Source organism: Bufo gargarizans, chromosome 1 (genome assembly GCF_014858855.1).
Source record: "Bufo gargarizans isolate SCDJY-AF-19 chromosome 1, ASM1485885v1, whole genome shotgun sequence".
NCBI lineage: Eukaryota > Metazoa > Chordata > Amphibia > Anura > Bufonidae > Bufo > Bufo gargarizans.
Window position 1 is genome coordinate 6,678,655 of NC_058080.1, and position 21,641 is coordinate 6,700,295.

The 21,641-nt window shown below is 45.2% G+C and overlaps 1 protein-coding gene across 1 annotated transcript in view; it reads right to left on the reverse strand.

The window, feature by feature from the left end:
- Nucleotides 1-14,950: 14,950 nt before the first annotated feature.
- Nucleotides 14,951-21,641, reverse strand: part of ADGRA3 (adhesion G protein-coupled receptor A3) — a 62,402-nt gene continuing 55,711 nt past the window's right edge. The window contains exons 14-19 of the mRNA XM_044294275.1: nucleotides 20,834-21,042; nucleotides 19,640-19,764; nucleotides 19,051-19,174; nucleotides 17,084-17,229; nucleotides 16,597-16,692; nucleotides 14,951-16,516 (exon numbers count right to left, since the gene is read on the reverse strand). Coding sequence (XP_044150210.1) covers nucleotides 15,277-16,516; nucleotides 16,597-16,692; nucleotides 17,084-17,229; nucleotides 19,051-19,174; nucleotides 19,640-19,764; nucleotides 20,834-21,042 — 1,940 coding nt within the window. The 3' untranslated portion in view covers nucleotides 14,951-15,276. The remainder of the gene's footprint in view (nucleotides 16,517-16,596; nucleotides 16,693-17,083; nucleotides 17,230-19,050; nucleotides 19,175-19,639; nucleotides 19,765-20,833; nucleotides 21,043-21,641) is intronic.

The following is a 21,641-nucleotide window of genomic DNA, read 5'->3' on the forward strand; positions in this document are numbered from 1 at the left end:
GAGCCAACAGCGTAGCAAAAGAGGGAGCAGTGGGCAAAAGCAGAACACCCGCCGCCAAGAGACTCCGCCTGCTACTGACCGCCGCCATCTGGGACCGAGCACCCCAAAGGCAGCTTCAAGGAGTTCCCTGGCATGGCACTTCTTCAAACAATGTGCTGACGACAAGACCCGAGTGGTTTGCACGCTGTGCCATCAGAGCCTGAAGCGAGGCATTAACGTTCTGAACCTGAGCACAACCTGCATGACCAGGCACCTGCATGCAAAGCATGAACTGCAGTGGAGTAAACACCTTAAAACCAAGGAAGTCACTCAGGCTCCCCCTGCTACCTCTTCTGCTGCTGCCGCCTCGGCCTATTCTGCTGCTGCCGCCTCGGCCTCTTCCTCCGCCTCTGGAGGAACGTTGGCACCTGCCGCCCAGCAAACAGGGGATGTACCACCAACACCACCACCACCACCACCTCCGTCACCAAGCGTCTCAACCATGTCACACGCCAGCGTTCAGCTCTCCATCTCACAAACATTTGATAGAAAGCGTAAATTCCCACCTAGCCACCCTCGATCCCTGGCCCTGAATGCCAGCATTTCTAAACTACTGGCCTATGAAATGCTGTCATTTAGGCTGGTGGACACAGACAGCTTCAAACAGCTCATGTCGCTTGCTGTCCCACAGTATGTTGTTCCCAGCCGGCACTACTTCTCCAAGAGAGCCGTGCCTTCCCTGCACAACCAAGTATCCCATAAAATCAAGTGTGCACTGCGCAACGCCATCTGTAGCAAGGTCCACCTAACCACAGATACGTGGACCAGTAAGCACGGCCAGGGACGCTATATCTCCCTAACTGCACACTGGGTAAATGTAGTGGCAGCTGGGCCCCAGGCGGAGAGCTGTTTGGCGCACGTCCTTCCGCCGCCAAGGATCGCAGGGCAACATTCTTTGCCTCCTGTTGCCACCTCCTCCTTCTCGGCTTCCTCCTCCTCTTCTTCCACCTGCTCATCCAGTCAGCCACACACCTTCACCACCAACTTCAGCACAGCCCGGGGTAAACGTCAGCAGGCCATTCTGAAACTCATATGTTTGGGGGACAGGCCCCACACCGCACAGGAGTTGTGGCGGAGTATTGAACAACAGACCGACGAGTGGTTGCTGCCGGTGAGCCTCAAGCCCGGCCTGGTGGTGTGTGATAATGGGCGAAATCTCGTTGCAGCTCTGGGACTAGCCAATTTGACGCACATCCCTTGCTTGGCGCATGTGCTGAATTTGGTGGTGCAGAAGTTCATTCACAACTACCCCGACATGTCAGAGCTGCTGCATAAAGTGCGGGCCGTCTGTTCGCACTTCCGGCGTTCACATCCTGCTGCTGCTCGCCTGTCTGCGCTACAGCGTAACTTCGGCCTTCCCGCTCACCGCCTCATATGCGACGTGCCCACCAGGTGGAACTCCACCTTGCACATGCTGGACAGACTGTGCGAGCAGCAGCAGGCCATAGTGGAGTTTCAGCTGCAGCACGCACGGGTCAGTCGCACTACAGAACAGCACCACTTCACCACCAATGACTGGGCCTCCATGCGAGACCTGTGTGCCCTGTTGCGCTGTTTCGAGTACTCCACCAACATGGCCAGTGGCGATGACACCGTTATCAGCGTTACAATACCACTTCTATGTCTCCTTGAGAAAACACTTAGGGCGATGATGGAAGAGGAGGTGGCCCAGGAGGAGGAGGAGGAGGAAGAGGGGTCATTTTTAGCACTTTCAGGCCAGTCTCTTCGAAGTGACTCAGAGGGAGGTTTTTGGCAACAGCAGAGGCCAGGTACAAATGTGGCCAGCCAGGGCCCACTACTGGAGGACGAGGAGGACGAGGATGAGGAGGAGGTGGAGGAGGATGAGGATGAAGCATGGTCACAGTGGGGTGGCACCCAACGCAGCTCGGGTCCATCACTGGTGCGTGGCTGGGGGGAAAGGCAGGACGATGACGATACGCCTCCCACAGAGGACAGCTTGTCCTTACCCCTGGGCAGCCTGGCACACATGAGCGACTACATGCTGCAGTGCCTGCGCAACGACAGCAGAGTTGCCCACATTTTAACCTGTGCGGACTACTGGGTTGCCACCCTGCTGGATCCACGCTACAAAGACAATGTGCCCACCTTACTTCCTGCACTGGAGCGTGATAGGAAGATGCGCGAGTACAAGCGCACGTTGGTAGACGCGCTACTGAGAGCATTCCCAAATGTCACAGGGGAACAAGTGGAAGCCCAAGGCCAAGGCAGAGGAGGAGCAAGAGGTCGCCAAGGCAGCTGTGTCACGGCCAGCTCCTCTGAGGGCAGGGTTAGCATGGCAGAGATGTGGAAAACTTTTGTCAACACGCCACAGCTAACTGCACCACCACCTGATACGCAACGTGTTAGCAGGAGGCAACATTTCACTAACATGGTGGAACAGTACGTGTGCACACCCCTCCACGTACTGACTGATGGTTCGGCCCCATTCAACTTCTGGGTCTCTAAATTGTCCACGTGGCCAGAGCTAGCCTTTTATGCCTTGGAGGTGCTGGCCTGCCCGGCAGCCAGCGTTTTGTCTGAACGTGTATTCAGCACGGCAGGGGGCGTCATTACAGACAAACGCAGCCGCCTGTCTACAGCCAATGTGGACAAGCTGACGTTCATAAAAATGAACCAGGCATGGATCCCACAGGACCTGTCCGTCCCTTGTCCAGATTAGACATTAACTACCTCCCCATAACCATATATTATTGGACTCCAGGGCACTTCCTCATTCAATCCTATTTTTATTTTCATTTTACCATTATATTGCGAGGCTACCCAAAGTTGAATGAACCTCTCCTCTGCCTGTGTGCTAGGCCTAAATATATGCCAATGGACTGTTGCAGTGGTGGCTGACATGAAGCCTGATTCTCTGCTATGACATGCAGACTAATTCTCTGCTGACATGAAGCCAGATTGTCTGTTACGGGACCTCTCTCCTCTGCCTGGGTGCTGGGCCTAAATTTATGACAATGGACTGTTGCAGTGGTGGCTGACGTGAAGCCTGATTCTCTGCTATGACATGCAGACTGATTCTCTGCTGACATGAAGCCAGATCGTCTGTTACGGGACCTCTCTGCTCTGCCTGTGTGCTAGGCCTAAATATATGCCAATGGACTGTTGCAGTGGTGGGTGACGTGAAGCCTGATTCTCTGCTATGACATGCAGACTGATTCTCTGCTGACATGAAGCCAGATTGTCTGTTACGGGACCTCTCTCCTCTGCCTGTGTGCTAGGCCTAAATATATGCCAATGGACTGTTGCAGTGGTGGCTGACGTGAAGCCTCATTCTCTGCTATGACATGCAGACTAATTCTCTGCTGACATGAAGCCAGATTGTCTGTTACGGGACCTCTCTCCTCTGCCTGGGTGCTGGGCCTAAATTTATGACAATGGACTGTTGCAGTGGTGGCTGACGTGAAGCCTGATTCTCTGCTATGACATGCAGACTGATTCTCTGCTGACATGAAGCCAGATTGTCTGTTACGGGACCTCCCTCCTCTGCCTGGGTGCTGGGCCTAAATATATGCCAATGGACTGTTGCAGTGGTGGCTGACGTGAAGCCTCATTCTCTGCTATGACATGCAGACTAATTCTCTGCTGACATGAAGACAGATTCTCTGTTACGGGACCTCCCTCCTCTGCCTGGGTGCTGGGCCTAAATATATGCCAATGGACTGTTGCAGTGGTGGGTGACGTGAAGCCTCATTCTCTGCTATGACATGCAGACTGATTCTCTGCTGACATGAAGCCAGATCGTCTGTTACGGGACCTCTCTGCTCTGCCTGTGTGCTAGGCCTAAATATATGCCAATGGACTGTTGCAGTGGTGGGTGACGTGAAGCCTCATTCTCTGCTATGACATGCAGACTGATTCTCTGCTGTCATGAAGCCAGATTGTCTGTTACGGGACCTCTCTGCTCTGCCTGTGTGCTAGGCCTAAATATATGCCAATGGACTGTTGCAGTGGTGGGTGACGTGAAGCCTCATTCTCTGCTATGACATGCAGACTGATTCTCTGCTGACATGAAGCCAGATTGTCTGTTACGGGACCTCTCTCCTCTGCCTGTGTGTGTGCTGGGCCTAAATATATGCCAATGGACTGTTGCAGTGGTGGCTGACGTGAAGCCTCATTCTCTGCTATGACATGCAGACTGATTCTCTGCTGACATGAAGCCAGATTGTCTGTTACGGGACCTCTCTCCTCTGCCTGGGTGCTGGGCCTAAATATATGCCAATGGACTGTTGCAGTGGTGGCTGACGTGAAGCCTCATTCTCTGCTATGACATGCAGACTAATTCTCTGCTGACATGAAGACAGATTCTCTGTTACGGGACCTCCCTCCTCTGCCTGGGTGCTGGGCCTAAATATATGCCAATGGACTGTTGCAGTGGTGGCTGACGTGAAGCCTCATTCTCTGCTATGACATGCAGACTGATTCTCTGCTGACATGAAGCCAGATTCTCTGTTACGGGACCTCTCTCCTCTGCCTGTGTGTGTGCTGGGCCTAAATATATGCCAATGGACTGTTGCAGTGGTGGCTGACGTGAAGCCTCATTCTCTGCTATGACATGCAGACTAATTCTCTGCTGACATGAAGACAGATTCTCTGTTACGGGACCTCTCTCCTCTGCCTGGGTGCCGGGGCCTAAATATCTGAGAATGGACTGTTCCAGTGGTGGGTGACGGGAAGCCAGATTCTCTGCTATGGAACCTCTCTCCAATTGATTTTGGTTAATTTTTATTTATTTAATTTTTATTTTAATTCATTTCCCTATCCACATTTGTTTGCAGGGGATTTACCTACATGTTGCTGCCTTTTGCAGCCCTCTAGCTCTTTCCTGGGCTGTTTTACAGCCTTTTTAGTGCCGAAAAGTTCGGGTCCCCATTGACTTCAATGGGGTTCGGGTTCGGGACGAAGTTCGGATCGGGTTCGGATCCCGAACCCGAACATTTCCGGGATGTTCGGCCGAACTTCTCGAACCCGAACATCCAGGTGTTCGCTCAACTCTATTAAGAACTATTTTCAGTGTAAAGAAAGACAAGGAGTCATGGAAGTGATGCTATGACCCTCACAGAGCCCGATCTCAACATCATTGAGTCTGTCTGGGACTGCACGAAGAGACAGAAGGATTCGAGCAAGCCTACATCCACAGAAGATCTGTGGTTAGTTCTCTAAGATGTCTGGAACAACCTCCCTGACGATTTCCTTCAAAGACTTTGTGCAAGTGCACCTAGAAGAACTAATGCTGATTTGAAGGCAAAGGGTGGCCACATCAAATATTGATTGGATTCAGATTTCTCCTTTGTTTATTCACTTTGCTAATTGATAAAAATAAACTACTAATACTTCTATTTGTTACTTCTTTTTTCTACACCTGCCTAAAACTTTGACACAGTACTGTAAATTGGTAAACAATTGAACAGGTATGTACAGTCGTGGCCAAAAGTTTTGAGAATGACACAAATATTAGTTTTCACCAAGTTTGCTGCTAAACTACTTTTAGATCTTTGTTTCAGTTGTTTCTGTGATGTAGTGAAATATAATTACACGCACTTCATACGTTTCAAAGGCTTTTATCGACAATTACATGACATTTATGCAAAGAGTCAGTATTTGCAGTGTTGGCCCTTCTTTTTCAGGACCTCTGCAATTCGACTGGGCATGCTCTCAATCAACTACTGGGCCAATTCCTGACTGATAGCAACCCATTCTTTCATAATCACTTCTTGGAGTTTGTCAGAATTAGTGGGTTTTTGTTTGTCCACACGCCTCTTGAGGATTGACCACAAGTTCTCAATGGGATTAAGATCTGGGGAGTTTCCAGGCCATGGACCCAAAATGTCAACGTTTTGGTCCCTGAGCCACTTAGTTATCACTTTTGCCTTATGGCACGGTGCTCCATTGTGCTGGAAAATGCATTGTTCTTCACCAAACCGTTGTTGGATTGTTGGAAGAAGTTGCTGTTGGAGGGTGTTTTGGTACCATTCTTTATTCATGGCTGTGTTTTAGGGCATAATTGTGAGTGAGCCCACTCCCTTGGATGAGAAGCAACCCCACACATGAATGGTCTCAGGATGCTTTACTGTTGGCATGACACAGGACTGATGGTAGTGTTCACCTTTTCTTCTCTGGACAAGCCTTTTTCCTGATGCCCCAAACAATTGGAAAGAGGCTTCATCGGAGAATATGACTTTGCCCCAGTCCTCAGCAGTCCATTCACCATATTTCCTGCAGAAGATCAATCTGTCCCTTCTTAACAAGAATTGAACCTCTTTCCTTGAAGTTCTTGATGATCCTATAAATTGTTGATTGAGGTGCAATCTTAGTAGCCACAATATCCTTGCCTGTGAAGCCATTTTTATGCAACGCAATGATGGCTGCACGCGTTTCTTTGCAGGTCACCATGGTTAACAATGGAAGAACAATGATTTCAAGCATCACCAGGTCAAGTCTGCCATTTTAACCCAATCAGCCTGACATAATGATCTCCAGCCTTGTGCTCGTCAACATTCTCACCTGAGTTAACAAGACAATTACTGAAATGATCTCAGCAGGTCCTTTAATGACAGCAATGAAATGCAATGGAAAGGTTTTTTTGGGATTAAGTTAATTTTCATGGCAAAGAAGGACTATGCAATTCATCTGATCACTCTTCATAACATTCTGGAGTATATGCAAATTGGTATTATAAAAACTTAAGCAGCAACTTTTCCAATTTCCGATATTTATGTAATTCTCAAAACTTTTGGCCACGACTGAACACTAATAAGGCCATAACTTATACTTGGTACCCCGATCAGTCATAATATGAAGACCACTCACAGGTGAAGGCACATTTCAGTGGGTAACAGTTATCTATCAGGCAGCAAGTGAACAGTCCGTTCCTGAATTTTCCATTTTGCAATTAGTAAAAAGGACAAGTGGAAAGATCTAAATGATTTTAACAGGGCACAAATTGTGATGGCATGATGACTGGGTCAGTGCATCTCCAAAATGGCAGGTTTTGTGGGGTGTTCCCAGAATGCAATGGTTAAAGGGGTATTCCGGTTACCATAAATATAACGTGTGTTTTAGACTAATTCATCATTAATAATTACCCAATATGTAAATTTCCAATATTTACCATTAATTAGTAGTTTTCTAAGTAGTTTTCTTCCTCTGCTACCCACTGTGTTTCCTCATAAATTACCTTGGCATCGACCTGTAGTTCTGAGCCTTTGTTAGGTCGAGCATGCTCAATGTGTTGCTATTCATTCCCTAGCTAAATGTCTTGTGAAACAAAAGGAAGTGTAAGGCCCCTTTCAGACGAGCGAGTTTTCCGCGTGATGCGAACACATAGCACCCGCACTGAATCCGGACCCATTCATTTAAATGGGTCTGTGCACATGAACGTTGTTTTTCACACATCACTTGTGCGCTGTGTGAAAATCTCAGTATGTTTTATATTCTGTGTTTTTCACGCAACGCTGGCCCTATAGAAGTGAATGGGGCTTCAGTGAAAAACACAAGCAAGTGCGGGTGCGATGCGTTTTTCACTGATGGTTGCTAAGAGATGTTGTTTGTAAACCTTCCGTTTTTTTTATCACGTGCGTGAAAAACGCGTTCAGTGAAACTCGCACCATTTTGCAAGCAAGTTCAGTCAGTTTAGTCTGCGATTGCGTTCAGTTTTTTCCGCGCGAGTGCAATGCGTTTTTCACTGAAGCCCCCATTCACCTCTATGGGGCCAGTGTTGTGTGAAAAACGCAGGATATAGAACATGCTGCGATTTTCACGCAACACACAAGTGATGCGTGAAAAACAACGCTCATGTACACAGACCCATTGAAATAAATGGGTCCGGATTCCGTGCAGGCACAATGTGTTCGCATCACGCACTGCACCCGCATGGAAAACTCGCTCGTGTGAAAGGGGCCTTAGTGTGTTGGTGATTACTGAGTAAAGAGGGGCGTGGCCAGACTGTATATCAGACAGCCAATCAATAAACAGCAACACTCATGAACAAGCACAAACTCACACCAGGAAAGCTAGGGATTGTGGGGATTGTAGTTTTTTGAGGGAAGATCAGGCGCCATGATACTCTCAGTGTGTTGCAGGCTCACACAGGAACTAAACAAATGGATTACAAGGTAAATTGAAGTTCTGGTTATATGTATAGGTATGGGTTCTGAATTGATGACAGTTTGCAGCCTTAATGCAGTTTTGGAAAAATGTAGTTACTTTACCGGAATACCCCTTTAATTAGTACCTCCCAAAAGTGGTCCAAGGAATCTCATCCGGTGAACGGGATTAAGGTTAACGCAGAAGACTTAATGTAGTACCAATTGCTGAAAAAGTTACTGTAGGCTAGGATATAAAGGTGTCAGAATGCACATAATATCACAGCTTACAGTACATAGGGCAGCATAGCCAGAGTGCCGATGTAGACCACTGCCCACAATGAGCACATGGGCATCAGAATTGGACCACGCAGCAATGGAAGAAGAGGGCTAGACTGATAAATCCCAATCTCTTACATAATGTGGATGGCCAGATGCATGTGTGTCACTTAACTACTAAAAAGTTGGCATCAGGATGCACTATGGGAAGGAGGCAAACTGGCGGTAGCGTGATACTCTGGGGAATGTCCTGCTATAAAAACTTTGGGTCCTACCATTCATGTGTCACACTGGAAATAATGTTCCTGAATGGTTTGAGAAACGTGAGAATTCAAGATGACTTGGACTCCAAATTGCAAGGAACTCAAACAGACTTAGAATATGTAGGATATGCTTGGAAATAGAGTCTGATCCATGGAGGTCCCACGTCACAACTTACAGATATCATCATCGGATCCTTTGTTATTCATACGGTCCACCATGTACGTCATATTGACTGTATGTGCCTGGGTTCCAACTATCAAAGACTTGTAAACTTTCCCACTAACACTGGAGATGACAAAAACCTGGAAAATTCAGGAGATAGCCGACTAAGAAGAACTTATGTACATGTCCAACTTTAGTCAAGATACTACTCTCATGCAGAGGTGGTCCCCAAGATCTCATCTCAAAATAACATAAAACACAAGTAGATCAGTTTTCTCACCTTAAACATTTACATAATTTGCTATATTTATTGGGAGAATGGGGGGTCCCTGTGTTTCCTCAACACCTTGAATTCAATAGACAGACATGCTTGGTTACCTTATCTGTTTCTACCTGGATGCGACCTCTGCTGGTGCCACAGCCTGTAGAATAGTGTTCTAGAAATTTTTGGATATGCCATAGATATCTATGGTTGGGAAGGTCCTTTAAGTGTAGATCCGAAGAAAGCCCTAAATATTGTGAACTGCACAAAACTGTATCTCCCAGATGCAATGAGAAAGTTAAAAATGAACCTAATAAAGCAAATCAGGGAAAATGATCAATGTGTCATAAATGGTGAACTTGTAAGGACAATGATTGCCAGAAAGTACATGTTCACCCTTCTGCTACTTTTGGGGGTTCCTGATTTATAGCACGGTCTTTATTGAATTTTGTGTGTTATCTCTAATGCCTACAACACAAGGCCGTGCTGAGTATTCATGACATTTGTATGGATTCTCACTCTTTTATTTTGGAAAACAATTAGGATTTTGTGTTGCTATACACATCACTGGTTTAATGTGCAAGCCTTAATGTACAGGCTCTTAACCCGCTCTTAAATGTAGCATGACTTCTGTTGGCTGCGAGAAACAAAATCAAAGCAATAAGTAGGAGGAGGACGGCTCCGTGCATTAGCCAACTGTCCACCTGTTTTCGCAAAATGATTTTAATAAGCCCCACTTTCTAGGAAATATTGGGTAGGGGGTAGGCACTCGCTGCACTAAACACTTCCAAGGAAGAGTTCATGGTCTCCTATTTTGTTAGCACCATTACAGTCACTTTAATAACTAGCTTTAAAGGGATTTTCCAAGACTTTCATACTGATGACCTATCCTCTGAAGACTTGAGACCCCCACCAATGAGCTGTTTGAGAAGGCACCGGAGCTTACAATAGTCTTCTAGGCTCCTCGCAGCATACCAAGCACAGAGTCACCCATTGTATAGTGGCTGTGCTTGGTATCGCAGCTCAGCCCTATTCATTTCAATGGGGCTGAGCTGCTCCTAGGCCATGTGACTGATGAACGTGGTATCACATGCCCTAGGCTAAGCTGCGAGAAGGCTGCAGCACTACTGCGAGTGCCAGTGCCCTCTCAAACAACTTATCAGTAGGGGTCCTGGGTGTCAGACTCCCACCGATCAGATACTGCTGACCTATCCACAGGAAAACCCCTTTAATAGAACCATGTGTGTATATATATTCCCACAGATCATGTAGTTAATTCATTTCAGTCTGTCTGCTAATATACAAATAGAAGCGAGTTTCACTGCAGGATCAGACTACATAAAGTACGATTGTTGTCTGTTACCATAGAGACAAGTAGGTCTCTGCATTACAGCTGTAGACTGAAAACCAAAGGAAATTAGTAAAGATGACTATTCTTAATATCGCTTCATTTTCATTTTAGATGCACAAAAGCAATACAAACTGTTACAGAGGTGCACATAGCCTTTAAAGGGGTTATCCCACTTAGCGTTTTTATACTTACCTGCTGCCACCGCGCGTTCACTTACTGGATTCTGGCTGGGGGCGGGCTTCATCTTGATTGAAGTCTTCTCCCGGCCGTGCCGCGCGCTGGACTGAATGCGCACGCCGCCGCGCATGCGCAATGGTGACTTATTCCTACAGAGCCGGCGTGCACGTTCGCAGCTCTGTACTATTCTGGCCGGGAAGAAGTCACCGTCGCGCATGCGCGGCAGCGTGTGCGTTCAGAACAGCGAGCGGACCGGCCGGGAGAAAAGAAGGAGTCTTCTGGGCAAGCGCGACCTTCCGGCTTTTGGAGAAGAGCAGTGGTCGTAACCAGGGGAGACCGAGTCACAACAATCAGGTAAGTGGGTATGAATTTTATCCTAATCGGTGGGGATTTGTTAATAAAGTATATTTACAAAAATGATCACTGTCAAATCATTAACAGATTTAACAGTGATCATTATGATGGGATAACCCCTTTAATGTACTCTGCTGCACTGTATACTGGGAGATATCATGTATCTTATATCTGCCTCCTATAACACATCCATGAATATATCTCAGTACAAATACTAAATGTACAAGGAATGATGTGAAACCCATAATGCTGTGTGTACTGCTCTGAGAGAATATACTGCATATGTAGGCCACACTCACATGAAAGAGCCAATGGCTCTCAAGGATGGAGCTGTAGGACCTTCATGTACTGTTGTACAAAGTTACAGTATCTCACAAAAGTGAGTACACCCTTCACATTTTTGTAAATATTTAATTATATCTTTTCATGGGACAACGCTGAAGATCTGGCTCTTTGATCCAATGTAGTCAGTGTACAGCTTGTATAACAGTGTAAATTTGGTGTGTCCTCAAAATAACTCAACACACAGCCATTAATTTCTAAACCCCTGGCAACAAAAGTGAGTACACCCCTAAGTGAAAATTGCCAAATTGTGCCCAATTACCCATTTTCCCTGCCCGGTGTCATGTCACTCGTTAGTGTTACAAGGTCTGAAGTGGAATGGGGAGGAGGTGTGTTAAATTTGGTGTTATCGCTCCCACACTGGTCACTGAAAGTTCAACATGGCACCTCATGGCAAAGAACTCTGAGGATCTGAAAAAAAAAAAAAAGAATTGTTGCTCTACATAAAGATGGCATAGGCTATAAGAAGATTGCCAACACCCTGATACTGAGCTGCAGCACAGTGGCCAAGGCCATATAGCGGTTTAACAGACAGGTTCCACTCCGAACAGGCCTCGCCATGGTTGACCAAGGAAGTTGAGTTCACATGTTCAGCGTCATATATAGAGGTTGTCTTTTCAAAATAGACGAATGAATGCTGCCAGCATTGCTGCAGGGGTTAAAGGAGTAGGGGTCAGCCTTTCAATGCTCAGGCACTGCATTAAATTGGTCTTCATGGCTTGTCCCAGAAGAAAGCCTCTTCTAAAGATTATGCACAAGAAAGCCCACAAACAATTTGCTGAAGACAAGCAGACTTCTGGATTACTAGAACCATGTTCTGTGGTCTAATGAAACCAAGATAAACTTATTTGGTTCAGATGGTGTCAAGGGTGTGTGGTGGCAACCAGGTGAGAAGTACAAAGACAAGTGTGTCTTGCCTACAGTCAAGTCTGGTGGTGGTAGTGTTATGGTTTGGGACTGCATGAGTGCTGTCGGCTGTGGGGAGCTACAGTTCATTGAGGGAACCATAAATGCCTACATGTACCGAGACATTCTGAAGCAGAGCATATCTCCTCCCTCCAGAAACTGGGCCGCTGGGCAGTATTCCAACATAACGACCCCAAACACACCTCCGAGACGACCACTGCCTTGCTAAAGAAACTGAGGGTAAAAGGTGCTGGACTGGCCAAGCATGTCTCCAGACCTAAACCCTATTGAGCATCTGTGGGGCATCCTCAAAGGAAAGGCAGAGAAGCACAAACATCTTTAACCCCTTCAACCCGTTTTCACCTTCCTGCCCAGGCCATTTTTTGCAAAATCAGACATGTGTCACTTTATGTGGTAATAACTTTGGAACACTTACTTATCCAAGCCATTCTGAAATGGTTTTCTCATGACACATTGGTTCCACTTCTTAAGGACCAGTTCAGATCTGAAGTCACTTTGTGAGGCTTACGTAATAGAAACCACCCAAAAATTACCCCATTTTAGAAACTACACCCCTCAAAGTATACAAAACTGATTTTACAAACTTTGTTAACCCTTTAGGTGTTCCACAAGAATTAATAGTAAATGGAGATGAAATTTCAGAATTTTTTGGCAGATTTGACATTTAATTTTTTTTTCCAGTAGCAAAGCAAGGGTTAACAGCGGCATAGAATGGGTTAATCCGCCGGCATCGGATTTTACAGTGATGCCGGCGGATACAGCAGGGGCCCGGCTATCCGGTGCCCGCGCAATCACCATGACGTACTATTATGTCAAATTGCAGGAATGCAGTGGTTCCCATGACGTAGTAGTACGTCATGGGTCGGGAAGGGGTTAACATTCACCGGCTCCGTGATGTCGTTATGGAGGAGTGGAGTGAAGAGGATTCCAGTGACAACCTGTGAAGCTCTAGTGAACTCCATGCCCAAGAGAGTTAAGGCAGTGTTGAGAAATATTGGGTGGTCACACAAAATAGTCACTTTGGGCACAATTTGGCCATTTTCACTGGGGGGTATACTTTTTTTGCCAGCAGTTTAGACATTAATGGCTGTGTGCCGAGGGCACAGCCAAAATATACACTTTTATAAAAGCTGTACAATGACTACTTTACATTGCATCAAAGTGTCAGATCTTTAGTGTTGTCCCATGAAAAAATATAATAAAATATTTACAAAAATTGAGGGGAAGATACTGTATGCTGGGTAATGTACGTACCACAAATTCCTCTGAACCTGACATCTGATGGAGCAGAAAGCCAAAAGAAAATTTCTCTATATGAAGTCTGAAGCACATAGAGGGACAGTATAGAATCATACACTTTCATGGGCACCATATTACAGCTGCGTACAACTCAGTGGTGGGATGGTGCCAGCCATGTGCATAGAGGCTTACAAGGCATATCCCAGGACAGCATTTATCAGCTTTCCACAGGTGACATACCGTAACTATGTTGCTGAGTATCCAACCACGGAGACGCCCACTGATACCATGAACTGGTTTCTCGCACCCCAGAGTCTCCAGTTTGGCTGGAACAGTATTACGCACGTTGATCCAAAGCTCCATTGACCTCTAAGAGACTGACACAGACAGCTTGCTGTATTATAAAAGTGAATGGAGCCGTGGATCGACAAGTGCACTACTGCTCCATTCAAATGGGGGTACTAAAGAGGGAAGGGCTCCATTTTCAGGTGCCGTAGGACTAGCAGCAGTTGATCTCCCTGCAACTCCACATTTATAACCTATCCAGTAGATATGCGACTACTGCTGCTCATGGGATAACTTTAATTGGATAAAACATTTCCCCTGAGGAAGCCGACACGAAACACGTGTTGGGGTGTTTTAGGAGGAGCACACTTCTTGGTCTGTATACTATTATGTGTTATTTGCAGTGCCATATTTTGGTCTATACTTCTATTCACTGCTGTTACATACACTACTGTCTATGTGACCCATGTTGTGGCACCTCTGTGTGGATATGTCCATATCATATGTTTGTAATTTTTTACTTATATTTAATAAAATATTGACTTATTTTCATATAAATCTGTGTATGCAGTGTGCTTGATATTTATTTTTCGGGGGTTATCACTTAATTGCACCTGCCGGTGAGGAATACTTTTGGCCCTTTTTCTAGGTGTATTAGATGTGAACGTGGCCTAGTTCACATGTGGTCTGGTTCAGTGGTTAGTACTGTTACCTTGCAGCACAAAGATCCTGGGCTCCAATTCACATGTGGACAATATCTGCATGTTCTCGCTGTGTTTGCATGGGTTTCTTCCCACAATCTAAAAATGTGCATATATGTTAATTTGGACTTTGCTGTCGCATGAATATTTTAGAGCTGTGATTCAGCTGCAAAAACACAACCATGTCAAACGTGACTTTTATTAAACTCAATGGAGACTTTCCATCAAGTCAGATTTTTTTTTGCGACTGCTGCTTCATGTCACGTACTGCGACACCCCATGCTTTACCATGAAATCAAAATTATGAGGAATCTGTATAAATTCTAGAGCATCTTTTCTTATAAAGATGCATTAAAATAATCAATAGTGACAACTAGGTATTATAATTTATGTCCCTACACAGTCTGACAGTCTAAAGACAACAGTTATAAAAAAAAAAAAAAAAAAAAGAAGTGACAGTGGCAAACGCTGTTTATTACATGTTTAAATACAAATCCGATAAGAAACAAGGCATCCGGTATGTGTCAAAAAATACATAAAAATTTTTTTTTTCCTTTTGCTTTTCTTAAAAAAAAAAAATTATATAAAAAAATATTAAAAATCACGCGTGGACAAAAACAGTCTCTTTTTGAAATACAAAGTCTCTTGAAGTTATAGCAGATCTCCTCCTTCATAGTATCCTCTCGTAGTGTATAGGCTAAAAGAAGTCCCTGTAAACTGTTTGGAAAAGCCTTTGAAGTCATGGAATTGTCCCTTGTCTCAACTTCAAAAGGGCGAACCAGCATGGAGAGACTACACAGTAGTTTCATGTTTCCAAAGACCAGTCCTAACATTTCCATTGCTGTCTGTGTTTGTGGGTGGCTCCTCGGTCACTTCATTTTTAACCGGTTCGCTTTGGACTGCCAAATTTAGGCCGTATGATTTCTGCTGACTTTCAAGCTCCACGGCAATGGGTTCCCTCAAAATGTCTTTTTTGTGGTTGGCGGACGGAGGCCTTTCCATATTTCTGCTATACCTAGGAAGCGTGCTTCCAGCGTCGCTACTGTCTTGATGGCTCTGGTTAAAATGGCGCTCTCTGTAGGCTAAGTAAGCCCTCCGGCTACGTGAGTGACCTTCTGAGTAGCTCGGACGACTTTTTGGTACTGCGTTCTGTACGCTGCCATCGACGCTGGTGGGAACGTCATATGCGTACTCCCTAAGAACGGTGAGCCTACTAGAGCGGTGTTTACTTCTGTTTTTGTGATGCCTGGACGGGTGACCATTTGGCCGATACTGCACCTCCACCGGCGCAACATGCATCTTTATATCGTTGTCCAAGGAATGTTCAGTCAAGCTATTGTCAAGTTGGGGTGCAGTGTTGACTGGTAAGGGGTTTGTGTTACATTGCGCTGCCGCCGCTTGTAAATTAGTCAACTTGCATCCCTGCGAGGAGTTTTTGACACTGGATGCGCTTTTATTGGTACATGAAGACTCAGCGCTGCTGTTTGTACACTTTGGCGCCTCACCGTTGGCAGCAGAAGAGTTGGAAGGTGGGACGTTGACTTGCACCGAATATGTGCTCCTACCTGGGCATAACATATTGATTAACGCCCGTCTCACATCCTCCCGGTTCATACAGTGATGTACAACCAAAAAGGCACCAAGGCTTAAACAAGTCACGCCAAAAAAGCAACTGAAGACCACGTCCATTGGATAGTACAAGGAGACTGATAAAGCACCAAATATCCAAAGGGAAACGTAGAGGAACAAAGTAAGGCTGGCGCCGAGAAGCTGAGCTTGGAACGTCTGCTCGTTCTCCAAGGCAGATGTAGATACCAAAGACACTGACAGTGAGTCCTGCTGGTTCCCCTCCCCGTTTTCGCTGGCCGCTAAGCGCTGCTGTTCCTCGGTTTGCTCCTTCAGTTCAAATACTCTGTCGGGATGACGCTTCAGCTGAATGAATATACTGAGGAAGTACATACAGTTGATGAATACAATGAAACTGGCAGGACCATAGAAGGCTCCCAGGCTGGGCTCCCATGCCATCCAGCAACTAAAAACATAATAAAAAGATTGTTAGACCTATCATCATGATTGTGTAGAACAGCATAGGACTTCGTATCAGACACTCACTATGGGGCAGTTGGCCGGCTACCGTAGTTCTTAATGTTTGCTGCTGCTGTTATTCCACATACAATGATAGGAATGCCGCCTCCAATAAGATAAAATCTGAGAAGAAAAAAATAATTTATAAATAAAAGGAAACCGATAAATTACGCCAACAAAAATAGTAATTAAACACAACCCAACACGAGGAAAAACTCAATGTAAACAACCATTTCCTTAATGGTTTCCTACTTCTGCTGAATATTTGACTTCATTGACACTTCCTTTAAGCAAACATGACCACTTCATTCATCACTTTCACACATATATACACAATGTCAGAAGTATTTTCCTTGGATACAGTCCAAAAGTTAAAGGGGATAAAAAAAAAATTAACGAGGCTCCATTAGGACTTTTGCGCCACCTACTGGATAAACCAGCAGAACTACAATAAGGCAGTAAGAATGACTACATCATCTTCACATAGGCAACTATTTAGTCATTTATCACACACCTCAGCATCGGTCTAGGAGGCGGAGGGAGCTCATCAGGATCCTGACAGCGCTTGGCTTTTTTGGTGACCTGCTTGTATATGTTGCGCGCTGTGACTCCGACCCATAGCAAAGTGGCCAGTGTACAGTAATGGAGGAGAATCCCAACCTGCAAAGAAATGTAGTGTTACTTCGACTGACCATGCGGCTGGGAGATCCATGATGTTAAAGAGGATATCCGATACTTTAAAACAGATGGCCATGAACGCAGTGCTTGTGAAAGTATTCACCCTCCCTGCGGTTTTTCCTGTTTTGTTGCATTACAACCCGTCATTAAAAAGGTTTTTAATTTAGATTTTATCTAAGGGACCTGACCAAGTAGTCCAGATGGCTACAGTGGAATGAAACGGATACCTTATTTTTAAACAAGAAAAGCTGTGAGTGCATAAGTTTTCAGACCCCTAAAGCTAATTTCAGACGAGCGTGACCACACTGGGAAGCACACTCAAGGCGGCAGCGTTATGTGGCATGAGTGCATGACATTAAAATGTTTTATAATGCTGTGCGTCTCTGCCCATGCTGTAATGATTTGTACGGATGGCGTTATGGGAGTAAAAATCGTTACAGTTTAGGTCAGGCAGACACACAGCATTATAAATTAGTATAATGTCATGCGCTCATGTCACATCCCGACCCCTCACAGAGCGTTTCCCGCAGAGGAAAATTAAATGACGACTTGAATAAGATCCCTCTGTGTGCAATCAAAGCGCCCCATGGCCTGTCACATGATGGATGTATAAGGGGACAGACACACGAGGGCAGATTTCAAAACAGAAATCTCTCACTTTTTTGGTGTCGATTGCTGTGCATTTTCGCCCGATCTTACCCTTGCACGGCAAAAAGGTGAAATAAGGGGAAAGTTTGGATTTTCAGCACATTTTTTTTTGTCTTAATCGTTTGTGTAACCATAAAAAAAAAAAAAAAAATTTGCATCTTTACAATGGTAGACATGTTCTGTACACCAAATGCGTCCCCCATTAATCAATTTTAATTTCATAACGCACAAAACAGGAAAATCATCAACTACTTTCTCAAAGGTAGTGTATTGGTGGAGGTCCGACTCAGTTTATCCACCAGCAAGCTGTCTGAAGGTGCTGCTGCACCAGTAGCACAGCTCAGTCCCATTCCCTTCACTGGGATGAAGCTTTAGTCACTGCTTCTCAAACTGAGGTCCCAACCAGATGTTGGTGGTGAAGTGCTGCTTGATAGTCATCGGTCTGCGATTCAGAATAATGACCAGTGCTTATCTTTAAATTTCTACTTGAGTTGACGGAACAAACGTTAAGATAAATTCAGGTAAAAAAAGAAACCATTTTGGCACGGACTACAGCCAGTGTTCAGAGGCCCAGAAATCTTTGGGGGCAACTAAATCCGTTTTCCTTTTTACAAGTTGATGCCCCACTGTGTCCTGGCTGACGAAGCAGTTTCGTACAATACCAGCTGCAATTATGACTAAAATGACCCCCATGATCTAATATGGGTGGTTGTAACAATTATAATTATTAAGACATTGTAAAAAACAAAAACATAAAAAATCATGTTTTTTCTATAAAGGCTTTAGTAAATATGTTTATGCACATTAATGCAACATACCACCTTCTGGCACAGCCACACATGCAACCATACGCTGTTTTGCCGGCTGTGTTACACGTGTCTCTGTGTAGCCCCAGCTTTAGAACGTCTCCGATGTGGCTCTGTCATGTGACGTTTCTACCACAAGACATGTCAGGAGGGATGGTATGAGACTAGCTTTGCACAGCCTGTAGTAGGGTTTACTCCTACCCTTACAGTTATTTATATGGTTAGTGAGGGTCCCTTTGGGGTTTGGGAATGTATCAATCATTATTGGAAATTGTTAAAGCGGTAATCCCTGGTGGTGTTTTAATGGTATTCCGGAGCTTTATTCTTATACGGAAGTCTTCATACTTACCGCCTGACAAACACGGGCATTCCTGGTCTGGTTTACGCCTCCCACATACACTGTGCAGGTCAGGAAGATGTGAAGACAGAGGTTAACCAACATGTGCCAGGACTTCAGGCTGACCCGGATAACACTAAAGGATACAAACAAGTAAAATTACAATGAGAACAGACAGTCCTGATGAAGGGTCCTGCCCTAGCAATAGAACATAGAAATCAGGCTGCTTCCACATGGCCATGTTTGGTCTGTGAAATGCTCGACACAGTTCCCGGACTGACCGCAGCTCGTGACCAGCCCCACCGCACGTCTATGGTCCTGTACTCACAGCATCACTTCAGCATGGAGCATTAGACCCTCAGGTGAACAGGAACTCACAGCATTGTAAATCACTATGATGCAGTGACTTCAGCTCAGGTCGGTCCGGTAAATGTGGCCGTCACATGGGCCACATTTCAAAGTGCACACGGTCATGTGAATGCAGCCTAATACTACAATAATACAAAGGCCAGATGTACTAGTCATGTAGATAAATGGCATCTAATTTGGCAAAATCAAGAAAAACAAACAAAGAGGATGATGTTGTGGAGGGTCACCATACCTGTGATAGTACAAATAGCTGATAATCAGCAACAGCAGGCACAGAAGCAGCACCACGGTAGCCGCATACACCACCGGATGCAGGAGAGTCACAGGATACGTGTAGATCTCTGCTCCAGTTAGATCCTTTACAGAAAAGGGAAACAGGAAAGGTTAAAAAGGGATAATCTCATGAATCAAATTCATAACAAAAGTCCAGAATAGCTCTTAATTGTCATTTTGAACTAAATACCCTTTTGATCATTTTTGCCTCCATGTGTCCCCCTTGCTGCTAATTTGTGCTGTACCTTCTCTCCTGACAAGCAGGGCAGAAAGCCATGCAGTGACCCGAGGATCACCACGAAGAGACCCGGATGTGGAGGAGAGTGGCTGAGAACCTGTGTGTCCACACACTCGGCTCATTAGGAGGATGTGCACATTGGTATACACTGTCTGCACCAGGTGGCGCCATACTACATAAGCAAACGTAATCTCTTCATAGGATCATTTTTAGCAGCATATAAGGCATTGATCATTTTTATGATCCATACAATAAACATCCTATACACTTGTGGGACAACCATTTAAAAGGGGTTGAGTAGTCTTATTCATTGCAATGGAGATTCAGCGCCGGCGTCCACATGATTGTGTCTATACACCAGGCCTGATGAAGGGCTACATATATTTATTACACACCAAGTGCTGTCTAATTGTACACTTAGATTGACACAAGTGTTCCTGAGGTGGAGCTGGGAACGAATCCAGGCGAGCACCCAGAGGAAGCCAGTTAATAGATGCGTGCTGTGATCATTTGAATTGCACTATTCATTTCAATGGAGATGAGATGCAACACCAAAGCTATCCTATTGACATTAATGGGACTGTTTTTGTAAAGCAGGACCTCTTTCACCCAATACTGGACAACCCCTTTAAATAACAAGGCAGTGCTATTCAACACTAGATATCTTAAAAGTGCTAAAACTAAACTAAAGCGTGTGCATTGCCTTTCCCTCCTACAGTACAGCAGGCTTCCTTCCAGACCTGAAATAACTATACGAGTGGAAAAAACATAAAAGTTAGACACTAATTATAAAGATGATGGTGCGCACTCCAGTGATTTATACATGTGCTGGATCGGTAGTTGTCTATGTCACACTGTGTAATATAAACTAGGCTTTATATACTGACGGGCAGCGTGCTGAGCTATAAATCCTACCATTAACACAGCGTAGTTGCTGAGCGTCAGGCACTGTATTGTGGTGGTATTTTCATCGGATGCTATGATACTGCAGCCTTCTGACTTCCATCCACCTTGTCCATTGAGAAGGTCAAAGTCCCACTGAGCTGCCACAGGGTCCTTCCCATGAGCAATGCGGCGGAGGGTAATGTTAATGGGCACGCTAGGAGGGTTCTTGTTTGGACCATCTAGAAAAGCCACAAAAACAACACATGATACAGCGATCAGAGATCGAGAGAAGAGATTTTGAAGACAACGCACTGTTCATGAAAACACAGGTTTTCTGCCCAATTTGGAAGATCCCTCACTTTGTGTAGAACTGTAATTGCAATGGGTATCCTCATTCTGGCACATCATCTCAATTTTCTCACCTCCTCCCGATTGTTCACCTGTTCACTTTTAGACCGTATGTTTTGCGGTCCGTAAATTGCGGATCCGCAAAACACGGATACCGGCCGTGTGAATGTAATTGGCCCTATAATAGAAATGCATATTCTTGTCCGCAATTGCGGACAAGAATAGGAGGTGCTCTATCATTAAAATTGCGGAACGGATGCAGAGCCAAAAATACGGTCGTGTGAATGTACCCTTATGATGTGATCTCGGAGTGCAGCCCCACGATTCAGCCTGGGTAGTCATTCATAAAACAAGTCCTCAAACGCTTCGATCCGTTTGACAGATTCCTATTGCTGTTTGCATACTCTGAGCATAGTAGCTACAGCGATGTTTGCTAGAGACGGCTGGAATTTTTTATGTTCGCACAAAAGGTTAAATGGTGTCATGTAAA